General features: G+C 43.3%; 1 protein-coding gene across 17 annotated transcripts in view; it reads right to left on the bottom strand.

The window, feature by feature from the left end:
• The window catches only part of GRAMD1B (GRAM domain containing 1B), a 352,537-nt gene that overhangs the window by 29,000 nt on the left and 298,609 nt on the right, over positions 1–24,928 (bottom strand). For 15 of the 17 annotated variants that reach the window (XM_056794185.1, XM_056794187.1, XM_056794188.1 and 12 more), the window contains 6 exons: positions 23,397–23,417; positions 9,930–10,014; positions 8,780–8,883; positions 8,142–8,237; positions 6,770–6,850; positions 26–141 (listed from right to left, as the gene is read on the bottom strand). In XM_056794185.1, the coding sequence (XP_056650163.1) occupies positions 26–141; positions 6,770–6,850; positions 8,142–8,237; positions 8,780–8,883; positions 9,930–10,014; positions 23,397–23,417 (503 nt within the window). Of the gene's footprint in view, positions 1–25; positions 142–6,769; positions 6,851–8,141; positions 8,238–8,779; positions 8,884–9,929; positions 10,015–12,951; positions 16,014–23,396; positions 23,418–24,928 lie in introns of those variants that run through there. The other 2 variants (XM_056794194.1, XM_056794199.1) reach the window with 2 other exon arrangements.

Here is a 24,928-nt window from a genome sequence, read left to right on the forward strand (position 1 = left end):
TAATTGGCTCTTGGGTCTCACTCACCCCATCGTGTTGAAGTCATCATCTGGGGGCACGTAGTCCTCATCGTCACTGGTCAGGCCTAGTTCATTTCCGTAACACTGATGGACAAAGTGCCACAGCTCCTTGGGACACAGAGGCTAGAAGGGGAGAAACAGAAGCCATTCACCTTTGCTCAGGCTTCCCCTCCCCAAGCAGAAAAAGGCAATCTTTTCTGGAGAGGGAAGAGGGTGACCACCCACCACCATGCCCAAGAGGATCCATGAACTTGTTAGCCAAAAAAAGATTATTTGACAGATAACCCCCTCTTCTTCCTCTCAGGGAATGTCTCTGCTTCCTGTAGACATTTTACTGCTTTTCACAAATGATCTTTCATTCCTCACAATGAGGAAGGAGGAAGGGGCGAACTTAACCCTGTCAGAAATGCTGGACACACCTTGGGCTCTAATTGACTAATGATGCACAAACATTTACAAAAATAATCCTGAGTCCTCAAAAAAATTTGGTAATCAAATTTGAGTTGAAAAAGGTACAGATAAGGATCAGCTGGGTGGCTCAGTGGATTGAGAGCCAGGCCTAGAGAAAGGAGGTCCTGGTTTCAAATATGACCTCAGACACTTCCCAGATGTGTGACCCTGGGCAAGTCACTTGACCCCCATGGCCTGCTGCTTACCACTCTTCTGCCTTGGAAACAATATATAGTATTGATTCCAAGATGAAAGGTAAGGGTTATTTAAAAAAAAAAGAAAGAAAAGAAAAAGGTACAAATAGCTTGCTTATCAAATGTGAAGATGCCAAGAAGCTGGGAAGGGTAGTTAATATTAGGATGAGAAAATGTTTGAGATCCAAAAACAGCTTGACAGCAAACTAGAATTATGCACCTAAACGAGAATGATAAATGTTAAATTCCATACGGAATAAAAAAGTCAAAAGCACAAATATAGGATGGCAGAGACAACACTTTATGTGAAAAATCCCCAAGGGTTTTAGTAGAAAAAAGTTCAATCAAATCAACAGTCTGATATTAACAAATAAAAGTAATTAGGCAATCTTAGGATAAAGAGATATTAGATTAATAACGGGGGTGACAATCCCAATGTACTCTGGTCTGGTCAGAGTATATCTAAAGAATCAAGAATTCTGTTCTAGTCTTGGATCATGATGTTTGTGGAAAGTGTATGTACACTTGTCAATAATATTGTAGAGGAGGACATCTAGGTGGCTCAGCAGATAGAGCCAGGCCTACAGACAGGAGGTCCTGGGATCAAATCTAGCCTCAGACACTTCCTAGTTGTGACCCTGGGCAGGTCACTTAACCCTAATTGCCTACTCCTTACCACTCTTTTGCCTTGGAACCAATACTTAGCTGATTCTAAGAGAGAAGCTAAGAGTTTTAAAATAATAATATTGTAGAGGCGATGTCTACTCAGGTATTGCTTGGACTAGATAACTCATGTCCTTTTTAACTGTGATTGCATGAAATCAGCTATTAGTGAATAAGAGAATTTAAAGCTTAGAGCTGAAAAGGGACTGGAGAACACATCTGGTTATATTTCTCCACCGAGAAGAAATCTCCTTTATAACATCCTTGACAAGTGGTCATGTCAGCCTCTGTCTGCTTGGAACACCTCCAGGGAGGAGCTCACGACCCAGGGAACAAGATCATTTTATTGCTGGACAGATCTAACTAAGAAGACATTCTTTCTTTATGAGGGGCTGGAAGCTTCTTCCCTATCTATAACTCTCATCCAAAGGTCTCTGTTGTGCTTTCTGGGAGCCGCCACAAAGTGGGTTTAAGAGGAATACCGCAGTCTTGGGTTCCTTGCCCACCCGCTGCTTTATCTTGGTTTAATAACTCTGGGAGTAAAAGGGAAAGCAGGGAGGATGAGGGAAGGCAGTGAGTAAGAGGGGAGGACTCTGAGTGGGCGGACTGAAGGCAGAGAATAAAAACTGTTGGTGGCAATTGTATATAGCACTTCACATAGGTTATTTCATTCGACCAGATGTTTATGTTCTCTGAACGGAAGATTTGGGCGAGTAGGAGAATGGTGGGGGCGAGGGGAAGAGGGCATAGGAGGCAGAGGGAGAAACCGAATGAGGGAAGGAGCCCTAGAAACTGGAAATAGGATCAAACCAAAAGTACTTCTGGTTGTAATGTAGAGCTCTAGCCCCACACTAAACCTCTAAGCTTCCTCTATTACTTGGGCACGGTCATTTCTACAAGCAGAGAGAAGATAGTAATTTGCAATGACAGAAACATGAATTTTGCTTACTTACAGGGGCAGCTTGGAATTTTAGGGAGGGTCAAGAAATTGCCTCAGACTAGAGGAATAGGCAGAGAGCAATGCTTTACCCATGTCTGACATGCTCTTAAGGAGACCCCATACAATATGGGAGGGATCCATCTACTATTCTTTCCACCTATTACCCATAGCTTACCCTTAGCTTTCACATACATCTCGGAATGGCTCATTCATCTCTACTTGTGTATTACTTCAGTCCTTAACTCATCTCTATCCCTCTTTTCCTTAACTAAGCCTACTTGACTTTAATCAAACAGTCACTCTAATATACATCTTAAAGAGTCTAATAAGGCTTAGACTATATAGGGGGATCAGGAAGAAAATAATTTAGCAAGAGGTATGACTAGCACTTCCGAGACCAAGCTGTATGAAAGTGGATTAGATATCACCAAATAACATTTTTACATCTCAGATACTGGGAAACAATGTCCCATAGGGGAGCAAGAAGAATTCAAGACACTGCAAGGCTACTACCATGCTGGCTAGGAGGTCAACACAGGCAGAGGGAGCAGGGCATATTTAGCAAGGGGGCTACCATCTGGTAGCTTCCTATTTTAACAGTCTGGCTAACTATATGCTAAGCGAAAACTCTTTTTAACTCCAGTGATATCAGTTCCTTCTAAATTCCAGTGCCTTGGGCCAAAGCCAAGTCCTGTCCCTCACCCCTACTTCTGGTTCTGATTTAACAAATCTATGAATCAGAGTTCTATTTGGAGTTCTTTTGTGAAGGCATTTATTAATTCCCACAAGATCCTGCTTTGGGAATTCTCTGGACCTCTCCATCATGTGTTCCCTTCCCAGGAAGTACAACATTGGGAAATCTCATCATACTTCAAGATTGAATCTTGCTTGTCCTCACACATCATCAGCACCCACCTGCTTGGGTCCCTCTAGCTACAGGGACAGAGCTGTGGGCTCCCAAACAAAAAAGTTCCACACAATTTTTCTCCTCTCCAAAAGCAGCTAAAATGCTTTTGTAATTTTCTGTAACTCCTACGTGTCTCTCCCTCTGCTTTGCTGGATCCTTCCTCCCCAACTCTACCCTTTTTTCACTTTCCTGGAGGGCAAGGCCTTCTTTTTCTTTTATTTGTCTTTGATCCGCATCCCTTAGCAACGTGCCTGGCACACAGTAAGAGCTTAATACATGCTTAAAGACTCATTAATATCCTGTATCTACTGAATAATATCAATCAGAGCCCCTTAAGACCACCATTCAAGGTCTTTCACAATGAGGAACCAACCTATTTTCCTAGTCAGATCCTACTCTACACTCTTTAGGTACTCTCTATCCCAGTTAAAATGGACTATTAGAGATGATCCCCTTCTAGCCTTCCCTGTGCCTTCTCAATTTCACATCTTTGCTATGTGCCCTCCAATGTTCACACGATGCCTTCTCACTGGTCATCTATTGCTGAAATGCCATTAACTACCTTCATGACCTAGTTCAAAGGCCACCTCCTTAGTGGAGCTTCTCTTTATGCCCTCAATCAGAAGGCTCCTTCCTATGAACTCCCTCACCATACCTTTGTTGTGATGTGGACTCCCCTTACTTATTTATCATATTCTATTTTGAATTTAATGAAAAAAATACATGCAAAATGCCATGAAAACCTTCAACTGCTCTATAAATGGTAGCGATTGTTTGTTAACTGTCTGGGTCTTGTTACCTTGCTAAACTGACAGTGTCATGAAGGCAGTATCTCTAACTCTCTTTCTAAGTCTCTCCACACTTAAGCCTTGCATAGAGTAGGTGTTCAACAGAGATTGATTTAATTAACAATGTATCTGTTTGTTTCACTTTTATATTTCCTCTGACCTTTTCCATGGATAGGCGTCTTTCTTCCTCATGAAATTAAGACTTCCTCTAAGGGCAAGAACTGTGGGTTCTTCTTTATCTATGATTCCCCAGCTCCCTTCCTCCATGCTAGAATCTTGCTAGGGCAGCAGGAGGCAAGGAGCCAAAGACCACCACATTCTGATTTAACTTCTTTTGCGACCCCAGTGAGCACAACCAGGAGGGACTAGAAAGTGAGAATTCTAAGGAAGCAGGTTCCAGCTCATTTGGAGAGTGGTCCAGCAATTCAGTAGCTTTGGGTTTGGTTTTCTTCCATGGGAATGAGCTCATCCCTGAAAGTGTTCAAGCAAAGGCTGTCTAGGATGTTATGGAGGGGATGCCTTCTTGAGGCAAGAGATGCTATGACAGATCTCTCTTGGGTTCCAGGACAGAATCTGTAGCCAATGAGTACTCAGCTCAGGGCAATGACTAGCCCAAGATGATTATATATCTGGTCAATCATTTGAAGAAAAGCATCCAAGCCAGTCATGTCTTTAGTCCTCTCCAGAGTCCACTCAGGAATCTCTGGACTCTCTCTCCATGATACAGCAACCTCGTCATCTTGAAAGCTCACTCTCTCCATGCCCTTCCAGAAGATGAGCTGTCCCTGTGGCCCCTCCAGAGTGTCTGGTTCTTCCCAGAACTTCTATTTTAGGCAAAGTGTCTAAGAATGTCTTCCTTTTTCTCTATGCTCCACTCCTGTCTCTCTGGATTTCCTCCATTATTTCTTTCTCTACCTTTGCTTCTTTCAGCCTCCTTTTTAGTGCTTTCCCTTTTCCCCTCAGAATGTAAGCTCTTTGAGAAAAGGAATGACTTTCTACTTATTTTTGTATTCTCAGCGCTTAGCTCAGTGCCTGACACACTAATAAATGCCTTTTAACTTGATCATATTTGACATCTCCCTCCCTCAGATTTTGGAGAATGGTGCTTTCAAGATTAATTTATATTCTTCCCATAACTGTCTAATAACCAATTTCCTACTCCCAATTTTGAGGCTTCTTTTAGAACAGAATGGGAAAGATATATTGAATACAAGAAAAAAACAGCCAGAGTTTGATCTTGGTTGAAGAAGAAGAAATGATATTATATGAGGCTTATAAGGTTTGAAAGCTCTTTAAATATATTTGCCTTATTTGAACCTCAAAAACTTTGATGTAGGTACTATCCCCTTCACTGGCCCAGAATTTTATAGATGAGCCTCAGAAAAGTGATGTGACTTGCCCAAGGTCATGCAGCTAATAAAATATTTTTTTAACCCTTACTTTTTTGTCTTAGTAACAACTCTTAAGACAGAAGGACAAGGGGTAGGCAAACAAGTCTTAAGTGACTCACTCAGGGTCACACAACTAGGAAATGCCTGAGGCCAAATTTGAACCCAGGTCCTCTCAACTCCAACCTGGCATGCTATCCACTGAGCCACCAAAGTTGCCCACAGTTAATTCAGTATTAAAGGTGGGATTTAAACCCAGGTGTCCCCTGACACTGAGCCTAGGAAAGCCAATCCTAAACTTTGAGTGAGGAGGGGTTTGGAGTACATGTGGTTAAATCTCTTGCCTCAAGAAGGCATCCCCTCCATAACATCCTAGACAGCCTCTGCTTGAACACCTTTGGGGATGAGCTCATTTCAATGGAAGAAAACCAAACCCAAAGCTACTGAATTGCTGGACCACTCTCCAAATGAGCTGGAACCTGCTTCCTTAGAATTCTCACCCACTAGTCCCTCCTGGTTGTGCTCTCTGGGGTCACAAAAGAAGTTAAATCAGAATGTGCTGGTCTTTGGCTCCTTGCCTACTGCTGCTTTGATTTGATTCTCAAAGGACTTCTTACCTCCAGGAGAAAGAAGCGGATTGATTTGCCCATGTTCACATGACTACAGAGTATTAGCAGTCAAATTCAAACCTGGGTCCTTCTTGACTCCAAAATCATTGCTCTTTCTATTACAGAATGTCCCCTCTTGGCCAGTCCTAACAGGAGTCCTCTCTACATGAGTTTCATGATGATAATGGGGCAGCTGACAATTGAAACTTATTTTGCTTTATCACATTTTTTAAACCCTTACCTTCTCTCTTAGCTAAGGCATAAGGGCAAGGGTTAGGCAAATGGGACTTGCCCAGGGTCACACAAGTAGGAAGTGTCTGAGGCCAGATGTTGAACCCAGGTCATCCCAACTCCAGGCCTAGCACTCTATCTACTGTGCTATCTAGATACCCATTGCTTTGCCATTTACAAAGTATTTTGTATATGCTTCTCTGGACAAGCAGGGAAAGTTTTGTTTTATGTTTTTTTTGTACTGGACCTATAATTTCACCATCATAGAAAGCTCTTGAAGAAGAACTTCTTTTACCAATGAACATCACCAACTTCTCAGCAAATTATAATCCCTGGAGTTGTCTGGAGCACTAAGAGTGATTTGCCCAAGATCTCACAGTTGGAATGTGTTGGTTGGGTCTGAAACTCAGACTTTCTTGACCTTAAGGCCAGCTCTCTAAGGGTAAAAGTATTATTCCTATGGTATAGATGAAGAAACTGAGGCTTGTATTCAGTTTAGGTGATTTGGTCAAAGTTATATAGATGGTAAATAGAGAAAGCAGAATTCACATCCAGAACTCTGAGGAGGGAGGAAGTACTTACTTTCTCAAGGAGGGCATTCTGCCAGAGCCGGAACATCATCATATATGTCCTATCTCGTGCCCCGAAGGATGTAAAAAAGTGCTAGGAAGAGAGAGAAAAGAACAAGACAGTCCTGTTTAGAAATATCAGGTAATAGGAGAAAAGGCACTTGGTCCTTCTTCCCCTAAAAGTTCAATTTATCAGAGTCTAAGAACCACTAACTCCCAATTTGGAAAGAATGATAAAATATTTATCAAATGGTAACTATTTGCTAGACATCGGGCTAAAGTGCTGAGGACACAAGCATAAGGAAGAGAGACAATTTAATGTTTTCTCTTTGAAGCTATTTTGAACATACTGTATCACACACACCCACCAAAAAAATTCCTAGTGTCTGATTTTTGTCTTTTCATTTTTACAACAGCGTCATGCACACAAGAGGTGCTCAATACATGTTTGCTGGATTTCGTTATTATCCAAGGTTACAAGGCTATGATACCATACACACATATATTTTGGAGGGGAGAACTAAGGGGTACAGAGGTGAACAAGAAGATCAATCTCCAGGATAACCCAACCTCCTTCTCTGCTAAACTTTCAGCAGATTGGCTTTACAACAGAATGGACAAGAGTCATCCACAAAGAATGACTACTTTGAAACTGACATTCTTCTGTTCTCAAACTCTTCCACTGCCATCGTGGAGTTATAAAAGAATGGCGTAAAATGGCAAATTAGAGAAAGAAAACCTGAGTGTCTACCCTGGACAATGAAGAGTTGGCTAGATGTCAGTAGAGCTGGGAACCAGACTCCTCGGAATCTTTGAGCCTCTGTCCCCTTGGCAGAAGTCCAGCCCCACTCATCTTCAGGGCCTAGTTAAACGTCACTGATTGTTGTTGTCCTTCATTGAGGAGGACCAAAATGATATCACTGATGATGTCTTTTGAATTGCACATAAATTGGTTCTATGTGAGGTAAAGTTGCACAAAGTCATCAGCCTCACACTCACTTCCAGAGTCATCAAAGTCCAGTGGAGACAAAAATCAAGACAACTGGGTGACAACAAGCTTTCCAAAGACTTGCAAGAGATGACTGAACCTGCAAGTTTGCTCTTGGGGAAGTTAGGCGCATCTGGGCAGGACCCGGCATCTCTCTAGGAGTTTTAATTGACTTTAGCTCTTCATCTCCCCCTTCCTACACTCTGGAAGCCAACCTATTGGCTCATCTGTCTCCAGCGCCTGCCTCCAGTCTGTCACAGTGTTCTCTCCCTATTCCCATTATAGTAACATTAGAAACATGTTCTTCCCATGGATGCAGGGGTGGGGAAAGAGGTAATAGAGGGACAGTTCAAAGCAAGTGGGAAAAGAGGGCCCTCAAGAATGGCAACATCCTTACCTTCTCAGTGTCTGTGCAAACTTGGATTGCATTGGGAATAAGTCGGGCTGTTTTTTCTTTAGTCATGGAGCAGATATCTTTCAATCGCACTGTTAGCTGGGGTACCCACAAGACCCAAGAAGGAGAAAGAAGAAAAAAAGGGCATTAATACAGTTTGGCAAAGAGTTGTCCAAGAGTACCAGGAAAGACTAAATAAGATTATCAACCACACACATCTAGATCTGAAAGGGACCCTAGGACTCACCTAGTTTGACCCTCTTGATTTAAGGATGAGGAAACAGAATTTGTCCCGTTGTAATTAATAAAGCTAATACGTGCCACATTAGAAACCTGGATCCAAGCTTCCTGCCTCCCTCTTGCCCCAGTGTACTTTCCAGGTTCTCCAAAGTCTTCCACATTTTCATTAGTCCCAATTCTCCAAGTCTTTCTCCCTTTCCTATATGCACAGCGTTTTCTCTCATATTCAACAAAGTAGAAACAGATAAAATAAAGGAAACTCAATGTATTTGTTCTGTATCTATTAGGCCTTTATATGTTATAATTAAGGCCCAGGACAGAACATGAAGATAGTATAGGAATTAAGGTAAGAGAGTCCTGCTCTGTCATAACCAAAGAGGAATGGAGCCTCAGGTATTTACCAGAGTTTCCCAGCGGAAGATGTTGCTGTAGAAACAGATCCAATTTTCAGAGAGGTAGAGTCGGCCCTGGAGGAGAATGTCTCTTTGTAGCGCACATGAGTAATCTATGGCAGGAGAGAAAAGAGGGGAAGTCAAAGGCAGGAAGCATCACCAGCTCCCAAGCTATTGCAGTTCAGATGCATCACCCCATCCACAAGGAACCCTAATCAACTCTGAGAAAATAATGGCCCAGCTCTAAATGAGAACCTCCCAGCACTGTTCCAAGGGGTAAGAGGTGCCTAAACTCTTGGTCCAAGAAGGACAAGGTCCAAGAAGAGACTTAGGTAAACAGATTAACTTTTCTGGAAGCCATGTATTATGCAAGAAAGATAGGAAAGAGGATGATTGGGAAAGGAGGGTTTCTAGCCCAAGGAGCTATCAACCTAGAGGTCAGAGCTGCAGAAAAGGGCCTAGTAATACTGGAAACCAGAGTGCTAGGAGAGGTGGCCCAATACAAGAACAGATTCCCTAATACTGCCTTAACAGTTTGAGGAACCTCATATAAGGGGATCAGAGAGGTGCCCCGAAAGATCTGGAGGAACAGATACTTCCTGGTTTGTAAGTTCTCAACAACCCTCTGATTAAGCAAGAAGAACTGAGGACAAAGGACCTACTACATTCATTTATGCTTACCTCAGTCCATGAGAACATTGAGAGGAGAGGTAGAAGCCATTCTACAGGGCAGTTAATAAGCCACTAACTCATAAACGATAGAAGCAGAGAGCCCAATGAAGTCCAGCTAACTGCCTTGCCCCTCTAACCTTCCCCCTACAAATTTCTCCCCTCTTTAGTTCTCAACCCAGGTCAGGCAGAAATTAGACAACTTAAGAGTATTTCTAGCTCAATGGTAATTAGGAATAATAATGATAATGTTTATCTAGTTAAAAGTTTGTTTAGTAGTATACTTCTATCCCAGTGCAGGTCCTTGGTGATTCCATGACCTGAAAACAAGGGAGCATCTCCCCCAAACTCCTGTGGGTCACCTCTAAGTGTCAGTCTAATGTCCTTCTGCTCCAAGAAGGTACAGAGAAGTCTAGTACCCATAATAGCTTAGGGCCTTAGTAAAACAGCTTGAGTAATGTACCCTGTTTGGAGATCACTCCCAGCTTACCAACGATGAGACGCTCTGTGTCAGGAAGTTGCTTGAAAAGCTTTCTGAAGTCTTCATTCCGCTGTTTGTAAGTTGGGCTTAACACCTGCACGACAAACAGTTAAGGTTAGGGGATGGGAGGGAAAAGTGCTTGGGAAGGACAGAGGTATAGAGGACAGGAGACAGGGAAGGTAAATTAGCAGAAAACAGTTTCCCTTCTTTTGGGAAAGAGGGGATGAAATGCTTTTATCCAAAATATATGCCAAGGCCAAGTTTTGCAGGAGGTGTAGTAGGGAGTGGGGGGAGGGGGGATGGAGAGAGAGTATATTGGCTTTGCCTCCCAGGGTCATATTGAGAAAAAGCTAACAAGGACAAGTGTACCCATATTATGCACAGCCCTGCATAAGAAAGGAGAGAAGAGAGGTGAAGCACCACTCCAGAAGCAGCATGAAGCCCGAAATTATCTTCTAAAATTATTCCAATTCTTGTCCCACCCCCTAAAGGTAAAACATAAATTTGAGAAGAACTCCAAAGCAAGGTGTAGGAAAGGAAAAAAATGCCCTGATGCTCAACTAGTGAAAGCTTTTTCCACAAATACTGTTATTATGTCTTCAAAACAAAACAAAACATTGACACTGAAAAAGTGGTTATGTTTCTGAGATGTGAAGAACTTCTTAAAACTATTCTCCCTCCTTTGAATGTTCCAGCCTGTTTGACTCATCCCAAAACCCAAACCTCATTTAAAGTGTAATTCATATCACAGGTGACAAAAGATAGAGAACAGGCTTTGGAGACAGGAAGATCACCTTGGAGACAACATTGAGTGACCCTAAGTGAGTCACTTAATTTCTCAGTGTTCTAGGCAACTGTCTAAGACTCAAAGTAAACATAGAAGGGACAAAAACTACATTGGAAAAGGGAGTTTTCTCATCTGGAAGAAAACTCTATACATAGAATTACAGATCCAGTCCTTAACTTCTAACTCCAATGTTTATAAAATAAAGTTTCCCATAAGATTCATACTTTGACAACTGGAAATAGCCTCAATAGCCATGTAGTCCAATCCACAAATGAAAGGAGTCACATTAAAATATATCTGACATAAACAGTCATTCCCCTTAGACCTATAACACTAAAATAGTCTAATCAATCAAGAAATTAACAGCATTGATTAAGTACCACCTATGTGCCAATAACTTACTATAAAGATAAAAATAAAATGGTTCCTGCCTTCTACGAGCATACATACTAGTTTTTGGTCCTAAATATAATAGGATACATCATTCTCTATCGCAACTTAACAAAGGACAACATACCTGCAAGAGTCAAGGATAAAAATAGTCAATAAGCATTTATTCAATACCTACTATGTGCCAGAAACTGCTAATGCTGAAGATAGGGGGGGAAAAGAGGCAAAAGATAGTCCCTGCCCTCAAGGAACTCACAATTTAATGCAGATAAGTAGAAAATAAGGATTATACCACTGTCCTGAGGGTATCTACTTTTAGTTACATTTCCACTGGTGGAGCTGGACTGTTTAGGGCCCTGAGCACTTTGACATCTGGTTTCCTTTGTGTTCAATCACATCTGTCTGCAGTGAGATTATGGAACTGTTATTTCTCTAGGAAAGCAGAAGAGACCTAGATAAGTCTCAAATCTGTGACTGAGCTCAACTTTGTGTTAGATCTACCAGAGCCAACAGGCTTAAAGGTTTCTGTGAAGGCTTTCCAGAAAAGGTAGATTTCAACTAATTTGCATGGTTGTTTTTTGTTAAATGTTTGCCAAATGACCTGCACTTAAAATAATTACAGATGTTCCTAAATGGGACACCAGAATTCCGCTCAATTAAAATGCTAGAGAAGACGTCAAGAGATTCTATAGGACAATCCTTGGCTAGAAGAACCAAGTTCTTCAGGACTAATCCCATACATGCCTTCATTTATCCACCATTGCAATAAAGAAGATCTTGCTTAATATGTCTAATCAAATTCCCACTTGCATCTGTTTATATCCAGTCCAGGACAGAGATGGAAAGCAGCATCCATCTGAAGAAACAGAGAAGTCCCAAAAGGTCACATTGAGGCCTCCCTGTTTGCCAGCTCTACAGACCTAGAAATTTTTGTGTGACTCTTTGAAGAGACGAATACTAGCTTCTGCCTAGAGACTAGCAAGTGTATCAGCATGGCCAAATTCAGTTCAGGTCGATTCCCTCACCAAGGCACCTTGCTATCCAAACTGCTGCGGGTCTCAAAACCTTGATTCTTTTCATTTCACCTACTCCCATACCCAGCTCCTTACTTCTACTTAAAAAAAAAAAAATCCTTACTTTCCATCTTAGTTTCAAATACTGTGTTTTGGTTCTAAGACAGTAGAAAGAGATAAGGGTTAGGCAATGAGGGTTAAGTGACTTGCCCAAGAAGTGTTTGAACCCAGGATCTCCTGTCTTTCAATCCACTGAACCACTAGCTGCCCCTTTCTTTTCTACTTTTAATGTGTAACTGAGGAAGGCCTCCACAGGTGTAGAGGGTCGGAAGGCCCAGCCACATTTCCCAAACGACAGTCCTGTTAAGTTATCTTCTCTCTCTTTCTTCAAGAGTAGGGGAATAGGAAATTCAGATTCAGCACCTGAGATCTCTAAGTTTCAAAAGCAAAAAAGCAAAGGGGTGAAGACTAAAAATTAGAATTTCAAACAAAGGCACTCATTCCGCTATCCTGCCAGAGCGGTTTATCAGCATGACTGCTCCAGAGGAAACAGCACAGTAGAGATTATTTCAGCTTGGTTTTGTTTTTTTGTCTACCCTCAAGCATTAGACATTAGTGGGAATGTCTTGCACATTATCATTAACCTTCCCTCTTCTTATTCCTGCAGCTATTCTCTCCAAAAGTTATATACACCTCCACTGTGGATGTTAAAAAGTCCAAAGAGCAGGGCAGCCTGGACCCTCTCCTTCGGTACTGTAAACCCTCAGGAAACTGAACAAAATAAGAAATGCTAAGAATTTTGAATCTATTGTAGAGGCAGACAGAAAATGATCACACTCACTGCTGGGATTTCTTCAGATCCATGGCAATACCAGTGTTCGTAGCTTGCGGATAAGCTGTTGAACCTCTGCAGGTAACACGGCAAAGACTCACTTTCCTGAGCCAGCATTAGGCTCCAGAGCACCCCAGATTCTGTTAAAGAGTCCATTGCTCCCCTCTCATCCGGTCCCCTAACTTGTCCAGCTCCTTGGTGCTCCCTTCCCCCACTGTCCACAGGGTGATTCTTGCCTGCGCTGACAGTAGACCAGTGACCTCGGGCTGGAAGGCAAAGGGTCAGTGACCGTCCTGTCGTTAACCCTCACTCTCAGGTCTCCTTTTCAACACAAGGTGTGTCCAGCCAAAAGGACGTGGTCAGAGTAGGTCACAGGATGAGCTCACTGGCCAGTGTCCCGCTATCGAGCCCCTTCTTCCCAACTGACGCTCACAATGTGGGTGACCTTCCACTCCTGGGGATTCCCTGGAAAGGGTGTGGTGAAATGCGTCCTTCCGGTTAGTGGTGATTGTAACTCTCAGACTTCATCCAAAAAGGCAAGCTGGGAAGCCTCCCCGCCCCGCAAAAGGTGATACATGTACCATATCCATAGGGAGTCCTGGACAGCCCCAGCCAAATGGCTAGCTCAGGTGAGTCCCACAGGCAGATTCAGGAGCAGGTATGGCCATGCTGTGGAGTTCAAAGCTCCAGCCCCTTCTATGACTCACTCACTGTTCACGGCAAGCCTTTATGACAGAGTGACTCAGAGCCCATCCAAAGCGCCAGGATGGAGTGAGATTCCCAAATCCTTTGTCCCTGCCTGTCACTTCCAAGGTTCATGGGGGCAAGGCAATGAAGCATAGACTCCTCACTCGGTCACCAGGAAGGGAGCTGTGACTCCCTGCCCTCCCCCTGGGCAGCTGCTACTGGACATACCAAGAAGAACAGCCTCAGCCCCTCTTCTCTGTCCTCTCCACCCGTCCCCGATCCTCTGGGGTTGACTGCCTGGCAAACAGTTTCTTTGTTAGAGTTGCCTGTGTAGGGCATGAGGGAGGGAGGGTAGGACGCACAGCCCCAAACACACACTTAAAGTTACAGGATCTGGGGGATGGTCCTGGCCAATGTCCTCCAGTAACCCCCAGCCCAGCCCAGCCTCCCCTAGCAGATGTTTCCTGCAAAGGAAAGTTGTTGGCCAGAGCCTGAAGTGGAGGGAGGGGAAGGAGGCACCAGAGATGCTGCTCTGATGATGAAATCCGAAATCTGAGACTCTAAGAGCTGGGAGCTTCTTTGGCTTTGTTTATTCTCCCACTAACCTCGTCCACCAGCTTCCCAGTGAAAGTAGAACCCCAGAATGGTCAGGAATCTATCAGGGCTGATTTCAGGCCAGGGAGAAAGAGTATGTGGGGACCCTGTGGGATGGGTTTGGGAATTTGAGAAAGATCTCTACTTTCCAAAGAGTTTTTAAAGAATAAGGATTTTCAAGCTAGAGGGACCATGGAAATCAACTAGTTCAGTTTTCTCATTTTACAGATGAGGACAATGAAAACTTGGAAGGTCATGTGAGTCACACAGTATTTTAGTGGGAGGACCAGGGCAAGAACTCAGGTCTTCAGATTCCCAGTGCAGTATCCTTTCTTTGGCACATTGCTATGATGGATTCTTTAGCAATAAGTTTTCCAGCAGCTTCTCTTTAAGAACTTTGACTTCCTTGGAGGCAATGTGAAGCTGTTGAAAGACAGGCAGGTGGAGGATAATAAAGCCTGAGCCCAGATAAATGGAGATAGCTGAAACCTAGAAAGGTTCAGATCTCCGGGACAAAGATAGGAGCAAGGACAGAAAAGCAGGCAAGATGGTGCTTACAAAAATGATTCAAGCTTTCTAAGAAAATTCATTGACTGACTCTGGCTCTCAGGAACAAGCTAGGTCTCTCAGACAGTCTGGACATCACCCAGGCTCTGTTTATGCTTTGACCATCACAATTCCTCTTGAGCCAAGGTTTGTGGCTTCAGGTATGGTAAAATCTATACTAGCCAAGAGGTAGTGGGTATAGGGGTGGCCAGTAATTGGGAATATAAGAAATAGGGAAGAGGCATTAGGGAATATGAAGATAGCTGGAAAATACCAAATAATACACATAACACTCTACCTTCTAACTTATGCCTACCTCCAAATGTGTACCTGCATGTGTATGCACATAGAATTCCCTGATATTCTCCCAATAAATTTATCTCCTAAGCTATAAGGTACTTAAAGATAGGAATCCTATCTTACACATACAGGCCAGTGTATGGTCAATAACAGTGAAAAGAACATTGGATTTAGATTTAAAGGACAAGGGTCCAAATCTTGCCTCTGTCCCTTTCCTCTCTGTATGACCCTATTAAAAACTTATTTGTCCACTCCAGACCTCAGGGATCTCTGTAAAATGAGATACTGGATCAGATGGCTTGTAAAGTTTCTTTCTACTCTAAATTTATTAATTCCGATTCTGTATGTTTCTGTCTTTAAACCTGTTAGTTAGTAGTAGTAGTCTCTCGGAAGCTGAGACTTATATACCTAAGGGCTTAGTAAACATTTGTTAAATAAATGTTGAGTGAATAATTTCCCACCTTGATAAATACAACCTACAAGCACAAACAACAAGTACATATTCCTACCCTCCTCTCTAACAACCCATCTCATGGTACCATGTCTTTCTTATGCCACTTTTATTCTAGACAACAGAACAGCTCCTCACAGTCACTAAAATATACCAATGGTTGTTTGTATGCTAGGAGTTAAGATGGTGGAGTAAAAGACACTCTGCTCACCTGATCCCTCCTTGCACACATACAAAAGAAAAGAAAATACCAATGGTTTCTCTACTTGCCTCTACCCTCTAACCTCAGACCTCAAATCTAAGAGAGACCATGAGGCTAAAAACAATTCCCTTATAGCAGTTTTTAACCTCTTTTGTGTTGTGGACCCCTTTGGAACTCTGATAGAGTCTACAGACCCCTTATTTAAATGATTTTTTAATTTCATAAAATAAAATATATTGGATTACAAAGAAAACCAATTATTTTGAAATCATTATAAATTTTTTTTTAAGTTCAGAGATATCAAGTTAAGAATCTTTGCCTTAATAGTATCACTAAGGGATAAGATAAAAGGTGCTATGTTTGTCCCAGCTATAATGGGGTGGGAGCAAGTTACACCCAAACAGATAACAGCAAGGAGGATTCACCACCATCTTTGTCTACCTTTGCCTCTCCCTCCCTACTTCTGAAGAGGTGCATTGTAAGCAGGATCCCAAGGCCAGTGAAGGGGGAAGTAACTCCAGGGTAAATATTAACTATATGATAAACATGGGGAGCTGGGACTGAGTGGTACTTACTCTCTCTGCATTGTCGAGAAGGGGCAGAGGGACTGGGAGAGAAGTAGAGTTGCATGACATATTGACCTCTGATGGGGATGTAAATAGAAGCTTCCAACTAAGCAGGCTACAGAAGGCCTAGAAGCTAGATAAATGGGAATTGGGGGAAAAAAACTAAGGAGGTGATACAGCAATGTGGAAAAAAAAGAGTCAGAAGTAAGAGGCAGAAGAAATAAGCATGGAAGTTGGAAAAGTAGGGGGACACAGTAAAGCAAGATTAGAAGGATGGGTTGATTGGGGAACAAAGTAATGGACCTCACTTTATCAAACCATAGATAGGTTAGGCAGTCCTTGCTATCTATTCCCTCTAGGATTTCTTGCTTATTCCTATCTTGGACATTTTAGGCTATCCTCCTCTAGCCCCATCTGCTTGATTCAATTGCCTTGGTATCCTTTCTCCTCCACTTTCTCCTCAATCATCCCTTCTTCCCTTCAAACTGCACTGTGTAGGCATCAGGCAGCTGAATACCAGGTACTCAAGTACTTTTAAGGGAATTTGAGAATTAGAACAACAGAAGTTTCTGGGTTTTCTATGGCACTGTTCTCTGACACCAATTATATGCTAATCCAAGGCTCTGGGGTAGTCATAACATGCCATTAAAATCCCCATCAGAAAGAGAAGGCAAGTATACTGACCCATCCTTTTGGGGAAGGAGGGATGATCCCACTGCTGCCTTCACCATGTCCACCACAAAAAAATTCCATTCGTACTCATAGAATATGAGCCCTTCCGTATGTACTGCTTCCTGCAAAGCCCATATCCTCTGCCTGGTGAGTCTTCTGCAGTCCACTCAGACAGAAGAAATGGAAGATATTTTTCCTCCAAACCCTTCTTTTTTGATCATTCTGAAATCACCTTCCACTTTATTTTCCTTCTCCATTTTTTATTTGTCACTTCTTCCTCTATCCTTTCTCACCTCTTTCCTACTGTCTTAAGCAAAGGTCCCAATGTGTGACTGTCCTACATGTCTATATGGAAACCCTTGGGGGAATATGTGATATAAGAGCATACAGTTCTCCCAGTGTCAGAGGAACTGTGGCTTGTAGAGGCTTCATGTCCATTTAACTTATAGGAAAGAAAGCATCTACTCTCCTTAACTTCTCCATGCTTTCTTACCCAGTTTGCCACTTTTCTCCCTCCCTTCCCCAAGTCCTATTACTTTTCTCCCAAGTGTCTGGCTCTTTGGAATCAGAAAAGAACAGTGTAACAAATGGTCTGCCTCTTCCCCCAGCAATACATTTAAATGCTTCTGCTTTGGTTATAACATATTTGGAGTACAGTTTTCATTTTGGGTGCCATGTTTTAGAAAGGACGTTTAATAATGGCTAGGTCTTGTTCAAAGGTGGGCAACACAGACATACTATATGAGGATCAATTCATGGCACTGGTGATTTTTAGCCAGGAGAGAGAACACACAACTGACTGGGAGAAGGGAGGGAGGGAGGTGAGACATCATAGCCTGGTTTCAAGTACCTAGAATGCTACCACATAGTAGAGGGATTAAATTTGTTCTGTTAAGCCCCAGGGCAATGGGTGAAAAACTGTGGAGAGGTAGATTTCAACTTCTTATAAAGACCAACTTCCTAACAATTAAAACCACTTAAAATGGAGTAGGCTGCCTGAGGATATAATTAGTTCTCTCTCACAATGTTTTCATAGATTTTCCCTTGTCAGGACTGGAGCAGAGAGGATACCTGCTCCAGTGTTCGAAGATCTCCAAAATCCCTTCCAACTCTTGAGACTCTAAGACCAGTGGAGAGAACTTGCAAAAGGGGTGCTTTCCTGGTGCTCAGTCTAGGCTGGGTGCCCTCTCGTATCTAAGGGGACTTGGAGGTGTTTTTCTTGGACTTCAGGACCCTGAGCAATGCTAACTTACTATCCTAATGGGCTGGGTTCCTGACAGGTCTTTCTTTGGTCCCATATCTAGTACAACTCAAGTCTTGGCCACTTGGAGACCCCAGGTGCTGGCACCTTACCCTTCAGGGCAACTATACAAGAGATAGCATACTTGGTATTTGTCCCATTCCCTCCCTCCAACACCCACTTTGGGAAGAGTTAGCTAAAAGAACTAAGAAAGGAAAGGCAGAAGAAAAAGGAGAGGCAGAAGGAACCACTCTATTAAGTCTGGCATCATAGATGCAGCACTTACGTAGGGAAGGGGAAGGGAACAAGCATTTATTAAGTACCTACAATGTGCCAGGCACTAAGCTAAGTGCTTTACAAATATTATCTTATTTGATCCTCATAACAATCCTGGGAGGTAGGTACTATGATTATCCCCATTGTACAGTTGAGGAAATTGAGGCAGATAAAGGTGAAGTGACCTGCCCAGGGTCACAGAGCTATTTAAGAATATGAGGTTAGATTTGAACTCAGGGCTTCCTGACTCCAGGCCCAGCACTCTATCCACTGTGCCACCCAACTGCCCTTGATTGGGAGGATCACGCAGGCTCAAAGGGGAATATCAAGAAAACCAGTTCAAAGCAGCATGGCCAGGGCAAGGGTCTGCTAATGGAATCACAAGAAGACTCTTAAAAGGGTCAGCATAACTTTCTGATACTTTCTGATGTGGACTCAGGCATCCATGAGAGCTCATACATTGGCAGGTATCTGGGCACAGGCTGAAGCCTGTGGGTGAGGTCTGATGCCAGCATCTAGGGAAGTACGGGCACAGATTTGTGTAGGCAGATAGTCAGTAGGTTTGCTTGGAAGAAGACACTGACTTCCCCAGTTTGGGTCCAGCCATTAGGTTAGGGAGAACATGACTATCTCATGGCACGGGCAGGGTTTCACTTCCACCATGCATCCTCATTTGGGGCTAAGGCCAGAATAGGGCCAGCTGGCAGGGCCCTCCAAAAGAGGCTGGTCTTACAGGCGGAAGGGGCAGCCCACCCAGCCCAATTCCCAGAGCTGCTTTCAGCTGGCCCCTTGAGGGCACTATGGACTACAATAAGTACACAGAAGGCAGCGAGTGCTTACTCTCCGGATGTGCTGTCTCTCATGCTGAAAAACACATGGAGAAAAAAAAACAGAAAGATAAGAAAGAAAGGAGATCAAACATGAGAAACAGAGACTGAGCAGCATGCAGCAGAACAGGGTTCTCGACCTGGGGGGCCCAGGCCTGACTGGCATTCCAGATCACTTTCCCACAAGACTTGTCTAGCTCCTCCTTAGGAACAGAGCCCCTCTCCACGTGCTCTTCTTCCCATGTCTCCTCCTTCAACCAGAGTCCTTTAGCTCTGCCCCCCACCTCTCCCTTATCCATCCCACTTCCCTCTGCTGGCAAGTACACAGACAACCTCAATAGGACCAAGAGAAAAGCAGGGCTGTGGGCCTTCAGCAAACAATGGGGAGATACCACAATTGGAGGCACTGAGCTAAACCCAAATAAATAAGGAAATGGTTGTATGTGGTTTTTTTTTTTTGGGAGGGGGGGTATTTATAAATGAATGAGTCTATATGTGTTTAGTGGCCAGGACAGGAAGAAAGAGGAAGAGAAGAAAAATCTGATCATAGTAGGTCCAAATTCTGTCATGTCTGGGTCACTGGAGGAAATCTCTAGTTTGAAATTATATATAGGAAAGATGTAAGCAATAATTTAAGGCTCCTTTGAAAAGAGCTTGCAGCAAGGTAATGATTTGTGATGGGTAAATAATCAAGAATGAATTCATTTGGCGGCTCAGAGTAGGCTACACTTGGAGGCAGAAGAAAAAGTCCAGTTTGTTTGCGAGGAATGGTGTGTAAGGATCAAACAGGAGATGCAGCTCTTCCGCAAGTTTCTAGTTTCTAGTGATGGAATCTATATGGCCTCTCAAATCAGACCACTGGCTGGCTCAAGTTGGTCTATTATTTTCCAACATGTCTGCTCATCATTAGAACTTCAGGGGTTTTCTAGGACCCCAAACAAGAATATCTGAGAAACAGTGCTCCCCAACATTTGGGTAGCTGATTTTAGAACCCAGTTCCTGACCTCCTTCTGGTCTGGAGATATAATCTAGCTCCAGGACCCCCATCTATGTATTTCTTGCTGACAGTCATTTTATCCCACTCATGCTTAGAAATTGAAGTAAAAGACTATGGCAGGGCAATTGAAAGGGAAAGAGAGAAGAGGGGAAGAAAACTAAAAGGGAAGGAGGGAAGAGGGGGAAGAGAAAAAGCAAACAAGGCAGAGAAAAGGGGGAAAGGAGAGGAACAAGGAGGAAAAAAGAAAGGATAAGAGATAAGGGGGAGAATAAAAGTGAAAAAACAAAACAAAACAGAAAAGTCCATAGGACAAAGAAAAGAGAAAGAAGAGGAGGGGAGAGATTAGAGGCATGAAAGAGGTGGGTCTGCCAAATTCTGATAAGAAAACTATTTCAATCCTTCAGTTAGTCTTTGTGTCAGCTTTTTTTTTTCTCCATTCCTTCTGGGGGGTATAGCACACAGTGCCCATGGAAACAGGGTGTCAGGTGTTATAGAAATGTCTGGCATCCCAAAAGTAAGCTTGGACCAGTCAAAGAGATTGATTGTCTTGGGTATTCAGCTCTGGGAAAGCCAGCTACCCTTTTCCTTTTTGGTTAGTAACCTTGTTCTGAATAAGTGGGTAAGGGAAACAGAGGTCAAGTGCCAGAGTCAATGTATTGGCTTCAGGAATGGGGTAAGAGGTAGGGGGAGGAGGACAACCTGAAGTGGAGCAAGCACTCTATTTTCTTTTTCCCATCCCAGTCAAAACTAAAGGAAGAGAGACCCCACCAGCCTCCCTGTCTGCTTTCTAGGGATTGAGTGTGATACTAAGGACCATAAGTCACTCAGTTCAGTATGGGCTAGATACTTAATAGCATAGGAGAACAAACTTTAAAATCTCACAAGAATTGATTTATGCCTGATGTTAAAACATCATTGCACATAAACACAGATACACAAGCCTGGATTGATTTTGGCCCAAGTCCCTATAACTGCATTGAGGCCCTAGTTCTTGCTCTCTCCTTGCCAAGGGTTCAGTACACTATCTCTTACTTCCCTCCCCTCAAGGGGGAATCTCTGTTCTAATATTATTTTATTACCTTCTTCCTTCCCTCCCAGATTAGCTAAGGCATATAAACACTATCTCTTTAGGGTGGACAAAGAACTGCAAAGGCAAAGGAAATGGGAGATGGTCCTTTTCCAGAAACTGCTTCCTGCTCCAGATTTCTGGGAGGAGAAACAAGGTGATACAGAGAAGGCTGGGGATGGTAAACGGGCTCAATTAGGATGGATGTTAGGGATTAAGAAGCAGGTAAAGCACAGCATGAAGTCAAGCCAGGTCACTTTGACTCCTGTCTCCTAATATAAATCCCTATTTGTGCCATCCCAAAGGACAAAGTACAGTTGGGCAGGGAGCTCAGTTGGGTAACTTGCCAACAGCACTCCAGGGAAAGGTTCAAAATCTTGAGAGCCTTGTTTCAACATGACCAAGGAGATGACACCTCTTTCTGGACCATCTGTTGCCCAGATATAGATCAGGAAGTGAGGAGAAGTGTAGAACGATGGCTCCAATATTTTCTCTCCTAGACCTAGACAGTTATAAATGAGTTCCTAGAAGTTCAAAACTATTCTATTTGGACATTTTTCTCATCTTTCTACCCTTGTCACCCTAGTCCTTGCCACCTTCTCTATGTCTTATCTACCCTTAAAATGTGAATTTCTTCTTTTTTTTCCTAGTAGAGAGAACAAAATTGGCTTCTGAATCAGGAAAGACACTGTTGAGGATGAGAGAGTACAAAATCTGCCTTTGACACATATTGCTTATGTGACCCAGGGATAGCCATGACCTTTCCAAGGCCCAGGTGCCTCACTAAGAATAGCAATTGCAGAAAATCTGCTAACCTCCCTTTGTAGAGGAAGTTACTCACCAAGTGCTCCCAACACCATTGAAATCACAGGTCCAGTCGTTAAAATGAATATTTAGTTCTCTATTTCCTCTCTTTCTAGTTAGTTTAAAAATCTTCATTTCCCTCTAACTTCTTATTTTCATTAATTTTCTCTTACTATACTGCTTTTTTTCCTAAGAATGTTGTCCCTGCTTTTGTGCTCTTCGTTATTTCTCTTCCCTGTCAATTCATTCTAAATTTTATGTTCTGACTCAGGAGCTACATACCTTTATTTATTGGCTTAAAAAAAAATTCTTACCTTCCATTTTAGAATCAATTCTGGGTATCGGTTTCAAGGCAGAATAGTGGTAAGGGGTAAGCAATTGGGGGTTAAATGACTTGTTCAATATCACACAATTAGGAAATGTCTGAGGCCAGACTGGAACCCAGGACTTCCAGTATCTAGGACCTGCTCCCAATATACTGGGTCATCTGGCTGCTATTTTAAAATTTATTTATTCATTTTTTAAAAATCCTAATCTTCTGTCTTAGAAATCCATATCTAGGTCTGGCTCTCAATCCATTGAGTCATGTAGCTGCCCCCTACTTATTCTTAATTCTCTTGGTGTGTCCTTCTTAAGTAAAGACTTTGAGCTTCCCCTTGAAACCAATTTCCATGCTACTGCCAGTCCCATTTCCCCCTTTTAACTCAATGCCTTATTCCTTGAAATATCAAATTATGAGGTAAACTGTGCTACAAGGTAGAAATCACCCTGCACCCCAAATCATGTGGCCCCTCCCCTTACAATGACCACTCATCTTTCCAAAAGCCTCCTTTGCCCCCAATCCTAGATCCCTCTGCTATCCCTCAGTAGTTCCACTAGGACTCTGCCTTCATCCAGAAAACCATTTTGTCCACTGAATTACCCTTTCTCTAGCAATGACCAGTGAGCCCCAGATTAAGAGCAAAGCACTAACTTCCTTGGGGTAGAGCAGAGTCAAATGGCTCATTTTGACATCCCTGAATAACCCTGTACCAAATGCATCCTGGATTCGGGTATTGAAGGAGGGGATAGTGAGGAGAAAACCTCTACTTCCCTGACCTCCAGGCCTGTAGTCCCAGGATGAAGGTCAAGCTGATCTCCAGACCATCTCATTCCCCATTGCCTCCCACAATTCCTCCCACCACCACCCCCATGTCCCCAGAGTGAAGAGAAACACGAGTACTTACGTTATACCAACTCTGGCTTTTCTGAAAGGACAAAATAAAAGAGAAGGTAAAATTAGTCAGGCTAGAGATGGTACAATTGGCCAGAGCATCAAAGGCTCAAGGCAGTGGGGATTGGGAAGTGTCAGGGCAGTTACATGAACAGCAGAGGAAGGTAGGGTAGGCAGGAGTCCCAAAGCAGTTTAATATCCATTCTATGGGCAAAGGGAGGTCTTCCTTTTTTGAAGGTGAGGGAGTCAAGGGCCCCTGAAAAGAGCTATACCCCCACCCCAGAGCAATGCATGCTGGAATCCCCAGTGAAGCTGGGGTGACAGCCGGATAACAGCCCCAGCAATAGCCAGAAGAACACAGACAGGCTTCCCCATCAGAAACCCCAGGGTCTTCTGATCGAGGACAGGGATGCTCTCTGTGGGCATCAGGGACCTTGCCCTAAAGCTGTCCAAGCTGGAGCAAAGTACAGAGAGAAACTCCACCCACCCTGCGCTCCAAGGCAGCCCCTCTCTAGGGTGGGTGGGATGGGAAGGCAGTCCTGTGGGTGGGACTGCTGCATGCAGGCTCCCTCATTCAAATCTTGATCTGAGAGAAAAGGATGAAAGTTCCTGACCTCCCTTATTTCCTAGGGAATTTAGTAAACAAAACCAAGACTTGTCCTCTGGTATCTTTTCTTCCAGCTCTGTGCAAAGGGTGCTTATCTATATGGGGGGTGCCAAAGCCCTGCCAGAAAGAGGGAGAGGAAGCTGGTTTGGGATCCACAATTAAGAGAGCTCTGACTGAACTGACAATAACATTTCTTAAGAGTCCTAGAGAAAATCTCGCTCTCTCCCTCTTCTTGTGAGTTTGCAATCTTACCCCTGCTCCTAGGGATGGAGCCTGCATAAAAGGCTGGCTTCCTCCACTTGGACTAGCTTTGCTGGAGGAATCAGTGTCAAGGTGTCCCTGATTCTTTCAGAATCAGAGAGTTTCCTTGTAGTGAAGGATGGAAGAGGGAAGCCCCAGTTGGCTAACTATTTCTCTAAGTCTCCAAGGGCAGTGGTAAATTTGTGGCTGAGTCTAATACTGGCTAGTCTCAGGAAGCTCATCTTCTATATAATATGGTGATGTGCTCATGTGTGTCTGTGTAGTACAAAGAGGAGGGGAATGAAGTCTATATTGGGTATATGAGGTGAGGGCTCAAGCTGCCATCCATTCATTGACCCTAAGAGTTCTCACCTCTGTCACCCCAAACATTTTAAAAATCAGAAAAGTCGAGACTAGCTCCTTCTTTCCTGGCTTAGGGGGATGGCGAGAGCTGGAGACACAGTAAACCAATACTACTTATCTACTATGTGTATTATTCAAGCAAGACTGGACTGCACAGTAGGTGGAAAGGAACCCTGGACTTGTACCTAGTAGACCTGGCACAAGTTCTGACCTACCTCCCTGCTTCACAGCAACACCTTCCCCTCAATCTACACTCACTGTGTGACTCTAGGCAAGTCCCTGACCTCTGTTAGCATCAATTTCCCCATCTATAAAATGAGTATAATAATCCTTGT

The sequence above is a fragment of the Monodelphis domestica genome, chromosome 4 (genome assembly GCF_027887165.1).
Source record: "Monodelphis domestica isolate mMonDom1 chromosome 4, mMonDom1.pri, whole genome shotgun sequence".
NCBI lineage: Eukaryota > Metazoa > Chordata > Mammalia > Didelphimorphia > Didelphidae > Monodelphis > Monodelphis domestica.